This window comes from Brassica oleracea, chromosome C3 (assembly GCF_000695525.1).
Source record: "Brassica oleracea var. oleracea cultivar TO1000 chromosome C3, BOL, whole genome shotgun sequence".
NCBI classification, from domain to species: Eukaryota; Viridiplantae; Streptophyta; class Magnoliopsida; order Brassicales; family Brassicaceae; genus Brassica; species Brassica oleracea.
In genome coordinates this window covers 57,397,524-57,404,438 of record NC_027750.1, presented here as the reverse complement: position 1 = coordinate 57,404,438, position 6,915 = coordinate 57,397,524, and the positions used below count along the sequence as shown (strand labels likewise).

Below are 6,915 nucleotides of genomic sequence, written 5' to 3'. Positions count from 1 at the left end.
CCTGACCACTACTGATCAACATCCCATTCCCGGACCTTGGCTTAACCCGAGGTTAAAGACTAACATGTATGTATGCATTAAGAAAGTTTTTGACGTTGCCTCAAGAACAATGAGTTTGAGTCCCATATCGAAAGCTATAGATTTCAAGAAAAAACAACAAATCCTACCCCGATATATGAGTTAGATTGACTAATAAGATAAAAGTATGTCATCAATCCCCCACCCGTACGATATTTGTACTGTGCATATCAAACGTATTCAACACCGCTGAATATTATCAGGATCTAAAAAAAAAATACATAAAAAAACGAAAAAGTTTGAATTTATCTGGAAACCACGAAAAAGACTTGAAAGCGAACATTTAAAAATGACTTTGTTTTGACTTAAAAAAAAAAAACGACTTTGTAAGAGAATCGAATACGCTGTCGTTGGGAGGTTATGTCTCGATCGCTTTTTATTTTAGTCGACCTCCACTTTCCGATTCGATGTTCTTCCGCACTAATCAAGCACACAACACATAACTATGACTCGTTAAATCAATTAAATCCGGACGTGAAGTCAATTAGTTAAATCCACTTTCTCTCTCTCCCTCTCGCGTCCGATCTCTCTCTCTCTCTCTCTTCTCTCTACTCCAACAAACAAACAACACATCTCTCTCTCTCCTCACGAGTCAACTCTCTCTCTCTCGCCGTTTCTTCGCCGCGAATCGACCTCCGATGACTATGACGACGGAGGAGAAACCAGCATCTGACGGCCGAGGCTGGGGTATCTTCAAAATCCCGTTTCGAAACTCTCACGGAAACGCCTCTAGTGCCGCCACGTCACCGTTTCCGTCGGGAGCTTCTTCCTCTTCTTCTGCATCTTCTCATCTCCATAATCACCATCACCACCACCACCATCATGGCTACAACGGACCTCACGGTGATGGATCGGGTCAAAACCAGCACCCGACTCCTTCGCCTTCAGTATCGTCCGTCGCTAAGTCGCTTCTGCCTGTAAAACGGAGATTGAAGCTTGATCCGTCGGAGAAGCTCTATTTCCCTTGTGAGTCTGTTCGAATCTCATCTTAATCGGAAATCTTGGGGGGTTGTTTCTGAAGCTAATTAAAACTTCGATCTGATTTTAAATCTCACTATCTAATTTTGGATCGATTTGTAAATAAATAAATATGATATTATTGACTTCACGGAGAAAGAAAAAAGTTTGTAACTTTGGATTTGTTCATTTTCTTGTCGCATGGCTCTGAACTTTTGAGACTAGACGTTGACCTGAGTTTACTTGAATGAACTAATCTTAGAGGTAGCAGACTTGATACGGTGCCGTTTTGAATCAAAAGTTTTGATTTTTAAATTGATCCCCAAGTAACACTGCAAAAGATGACATTTTGCGGTTATATCAAAGTGATTGATTCTTTGCTTTATTGTTTGTGTGTTTACAAGTTAAAGAGTCGTCAGTTGTTTTCCTCTTCATTGAATTGAAGAGTACTGAACCAGATTGTTGTTTACTTTTGGTGTGTGAAGATGAGCCTGGGAAGCAAGTGAGGAGCGCTATTAAGATTAAAAACACCAGCAAATCACATGTAGCGTTTAAGGTATGTTTTTTTTTTTAAGTATCTAAGCGTTTTTGATTACCAGAGTGTTTGCGTTTTCAATGTGCTTTACCCTTGTTGCTCTTTTTCCAGTTTCAAACAACTGAGCCGAAGAGTTGCTTCATGCGTCCACCGGGTGCTATTCTTGCTCCTGGAGAGACTATTATCGCCACTGGTAATTATTCTTCTTCTTATCCTATTAGAGAATTGGGTATAGTAGGCTGTGCATGTGTTGTGACTATTTTTTTCTTTCTCTTTTGTTGAAATGTACAGTGTTCAAATTTGTTGAGCCTCCTGAGAATAACGAGAAGCCAGTGGACCAAAGGAGCAGGGTTAAGTTTAAAATCATGAGCCTGAAGGTTAAAGGTCCTATGGACTATGTACCTGAGCTGGTATGTTGATCTTTTGAGCTCTTCTTTGAAAATTAGAAAACGTTAGTAACAATATGTCAGTATCCAAGTGGAACATATGATATTTTAGTTCATCTCTAAAAAATAACAAGTAGAGATTTCCAGTTACTTTCTCTAGGCAGACATTTAAAGCAAGCATGTGTGCTGTTGTTTGTCATCTTCTTACATTTCTGACGCTCCATTGAATCTTCTTTCCATTTTAAAGAAATATCGATTGTTTTTGTTTCTGTTTTCTACAGTTTGATGAGCAGAAGGAAGATGTGTCTAAGGAGCAAATACTGCGTGTTATCTTCCTGGATCCAGAACGTCCCAACCCTGTGAGTATAAGCTTATGTAAATGATTCTGTAACATACTAAACTTTTCCTTATGGTCTCTCTCTCTAATTACATATGTGATAAATGAAAAAAGGCATTGGAGAAACTGAAGCGTCAGCTAGCTGAGGCGGATGCAGCAGTGGAGGCAAGAAAGAAACCACCAGAGGAAACAGGTCCAAAGATGATTGGAGAAGGACTTGTGATTGATGAATGGGTGAGTCACATTTGCTACTTCTTAAGAATCTTTCTCTCTATTATCTCTTCCCATTAGATGATTTTGAAATTCTGACGTTGTTGTTGTGGTCTCTCCTTTCTGAAAAAAAAAACACAGAAGGAGCGACGAGAGAGATATCTTGCACAGCAACAAGGCGAAGGAGTTGACTCTGTCTAAGAACTAAAAGGTCCTTCTCAAGAAGTAAAACGAGTGTGTGCTTGTGAAGAAAGAAGAAGAGACCAAGATATTGAATTTTCTCTGCTAACTTCAACATTCATAATGCAATCTAAGGATCATGTTGGTCTGATAGACAAAACTTTTTCATGTAAAACAAAAAGTAAACGTGGTGGGGTTTGATAAAGAATTGTTCATGTTAAGACTTGAGACTAATTAAAAAGAGAGAGGACGCGGTGGCTGAATCAACCCGGTTGATTCAGTTTTAACCGAATCTCCTTTACTTGAATCGTTTGATTTTGTTCACCCGGTCGTTCGTACAATTCGTACCGGTCAGTAGGATCAGAAACCCGGTCAGGACACAGCAGTATCTAATTCAAATGTTCGGTAGGACCAGCCGACCAGGGTTGCGAACCAGGAATCTCTTAGCTCACGTGTGCAACTTATCAACCCTTCCTCTTTATTTCTGCTCTGTTACTTGTGTATGATCTCGTCTTGTGTTCTTATTGATCTCGATGGCACCTTAATCAACACATGTATACATGAATACTTTGTTACAGTTTTATTATCGTAACTTCAGTATTCAACAGATGTCTTTTTCTTGTAGATGGTGTTGAGGGTGACATATAACATATTGAGGAAGTATCTGTGTAAATATGGAAGGCAATGGAATGGAAGAGCAAGCACTTAAGATAGTAGGGAAGACTCCCTTAGAAGCAGCGACTACCATTGTTGAAGATTATGAACTTCCCTGTGGTGTTGATGAAAACAATTCGGATGTTTGTCATCTTCTTTTGTTTCTATGGTTCTTGAATTTCTTGTGTTGTGTGTTTGTAGGATGGACAAGACCAAGGCCCTTCCAGGTGCAAACAGGTTGATTCGACATTTGAAAGGTCGTGGAATGCCTATGGCATTGGCTTCAAATTCTTCAAGGGCTAATATTGCGTCCAAAATCTCTTATCATGAAGGTATGCAACACATTTTATGAAATGTTCACTCAATTAAGGAAAATCTTGTGTTTTGTTTCATTGTTTTATATAAAATAAAAATTTGAATTTATTAGTATTTAAAGTTTTGATCTATCGATTATAAAATATAAAAAATTAATATAATTATTTGTTATTTATTTTTTTATTTTATGATGTTTTAAACAAACCAATGTTTAATGTATTGTACCGTGTTTAAATTCAAATAAATTCCACAACTAAAAACTTGGTTACTCCCCTATTTATGATGATTTATGGATTTAAAAATGTTTTAGGATATCTAACTCTCAATAAAATTTTGAATTTTAAGTAAACTTATCTTAATTTTGTATTTGTTAAGATACAAGTACATTTAGTTTTGACAAAAATATAATTATTTACAAAATTGGCTATCTTTTTATACTAAGTTGATGTGAAATTTTTCTTATACTTGTATTTATCTTATTTAATTTTTTTTAACAATAATGTGGATAATTTACATATATGGTATATACTCAGTTGTTATTTTTCTTTTCATTTTAGGAATCTTAACACAAAATCAAAAACTTTATTATTAAGATTGTCATATCAAAAGAATGCCATGCCACATTTTTCACTAAATCATGTCATATATTTTTGTGAGAATAAATGTGGTGATGATATAGTAAAAAAGACTGAAAATATTTAGCTTAAATTTAACAAAAACAGAAAATTACATATATGTAATTGCTAGATAGTTTTTTAAAGATGAACTAAACGAGTCAAGTGTTTAAGAGAGGACAAGCGAACCAATATGTTGGTAAATCAAAATCGTTTGAGAATTTAGTGGATTCCGACTACCACAGTGTATGTTTAAGAAGAAGATATTGCTAATAGTTAAATTTACTGAGTAGATGAATATTATATACGCTTCGTACTTCTACACTTAAAAGTGATGATAATGATGTAACATGTTTTGCAATACTTGTTATTAAATTGTTTTCCTCATGTGAGACTTAAATGGCTACAAATATTATAATTTACTTTACGTTGTTGGTTTTTTTATAGGATAGAAAATATTCGTTTTGTTATTGTAGAAAACTATAATTGTCCAAAATTTGTAAATATTAATAATCTAAAGGATTGGAATAGCTTGAAAAAACAAGAAAAATATAATGACTTCTTAGATAACTATTCAACAAAAATATAATGACTTCTTAGATAATTCAATGACTTTATTAACATTTTTATGTCTACAGATTTATCAAAAGAACATCTGTAGAAGTGCTTTAGAAATCCAAATGTCTACAACTCAATTTTTCTAGCTTTCCAAAAAAAGTATAACATTTCATTTAACTTTTATTGAAAGAATAAAGTCATCTTAGTTTTTCATGTCTTATTAGTTTGATTACAGTCATCATAGTAATCAAAGTCATACTAATTTGAGTATAAACTAGTCTTTCCAGTGGCATTAGTTTAATTGCAGACTGTTTTTATTATGCAAAAAAATTATTACAAAATTCTAAATGATTAATTTATGTTATGAAATTTTTAAAAGATTATTAGTTTTTCTAGTGGCATTAATTTGATTACAAACTGGTATTATTTTTTATTTATTCAATAAAAGAAAATTTAATTTCGCATTTTAAATATGGTGTTAAACACGTGTATGTAATATTAATCTGCTGCAGATGGATACCAATCATGCCTTTTAAATAATCTACCGCTGAGATCTTACCGCCAAAATTCTAGAGTAATAACATTTAAAGCTACATCAAGAAATTTACAGCTATAATTCTACATCAAAAAAAATTAAAGCTACAATATTTACCAGTCAGACCCATAGATCTGTGAAAACAAGAGGAATTTCAATGAAGAGGAGTGATTTAGTACAAAGTTTATCTAGTTGTTCTAAAAACATCAGGAGCTTGATTTTAGAGTTCATTGGATCCCAAAACTAAAGATTTTTATGTCATGTTAAAGATTGAAGTATGGAGATCACATTAAAATGTGTATGTGTGCTACATCTTTTTTTGGTTGGATCATACAAATAAAGGATTGTTTTTTGATTCTTTTTAAACAAGAGCTCAATGGTGTTAAGATAATAAAATATTTTAGGCGTTTTCTTCCTCTTCAGTGACATTATGGTGACGATAAATGCTTGCATTGGCAACTCCAAATTGTTATGTTCATCACAAGTGTTATCTTCGGACATCACGTAGAAATTACAGAGAAATACACAATTTTCATCAGCTGTATGACCACAAAGAGAATAATAGAAAGATTTCATTTAAAATTATTTCACAATGTATGTAGCCAATTGAGATTAGAAGCAAAATGTACCTTTTAACTCAAATCGTCTATTACTAAAGGATATAGCAGCCATTGGAAGATAGGGGTGGATAGAAAAAGCACTGTACAAATATGCATTAAGTTAGGATCTCATCAAGAGCTGGTGAATTTACTCAACAACATAATGGAAGCTACCTGAAGCAGCTTGATATCCAGAGACCCAATTTCCTGTTTGAAAATCATACATGGGAATGATGTTGGTCAACATAGTCTACAAGAGATAGGTATTTAAATCCTGATTGTCAACACATCAGTAGACAGACTGCTACCTTTGATGTCTATAGGAGATATGAAATAGAGAAAGAGAAGTTGAAAGGGCTGTTTATGAAGCATCGTGGCATGATTTTTCTCACCATTGATTTATGGGTAGCTAGGCCTCAGAATATGGGATATATCTGTTTAACTGGCCACTACATTGATGATGGTTGGAGATTAAACAACAAGATTTTAGAATTTTGTGAGATGAAGTCTCCACATACAGGTGATCTGATTGCTACTAAGATCTTCGAATCTTTGAAGGAATGGGGGTATAGAGAAGAAGATTTTCTCCATTACTCCAGACAATGCCACAAACAACAATAGTATGTTGAGAATTCTCAAGGGAAAGCTACAGATGACAAGTAAAAGCGATGGAGGTCTGTTGTGTGATGGTAATCACCTACATGTGAGATGTTCTGCTCACATTTTGAACCTCATAGTTAAAATGGCTTGGAGTTAGTAAATAGTCTTCCGCATAATATTAGAGAGAGTGTGAGATATGTGAAAGCATCGCCACAAAGGAAAGAAGCATTTGCAGTATGTGTAGAGAGAGTAGGAATTAGAGGTGGAGCTGGATTGTCACTTGATGTTCCTACTCACTGAAACTCTACATACGAGATGCTGGTTAGAGCTCTCAAGTCTAAGGAGGCATTTGCTAGC

At 34.6% G+C, this 6,915-nt stretch overlaps 1 protein-coding gene across 1 annotated transcript; it reads left to right on the top strand.

Annotated features, from left to right (window-relative positions):
* Positions 1–507: 507 nt before the first annotated feature.
* On the top strand, positions 508–2,827 carry LOC106328971 (vesicle-associated protein 4-2-like). The gene is made up of 7 exons (XM_013767528.1): positions 508–1,044; positions 1,521–1,591; positions 1,682–1,763; positions 1,862–1,980; positions 2,238–2,315; positions 2,408–2,527; positions 2,645–2,827. Exons 1-7 carry the CDS (start codon positions 717–719, stop codon positions 2,702–2,704), a joined length of 858 nt encoding a protein of 285 aa, XP_013622982.1. The 5' UTR covers positions 508–716; the 3' UTR covers positions 2,705–2,827.
* Positions 2,828–6,915: the final 4,088 nt, after the last annotated feature.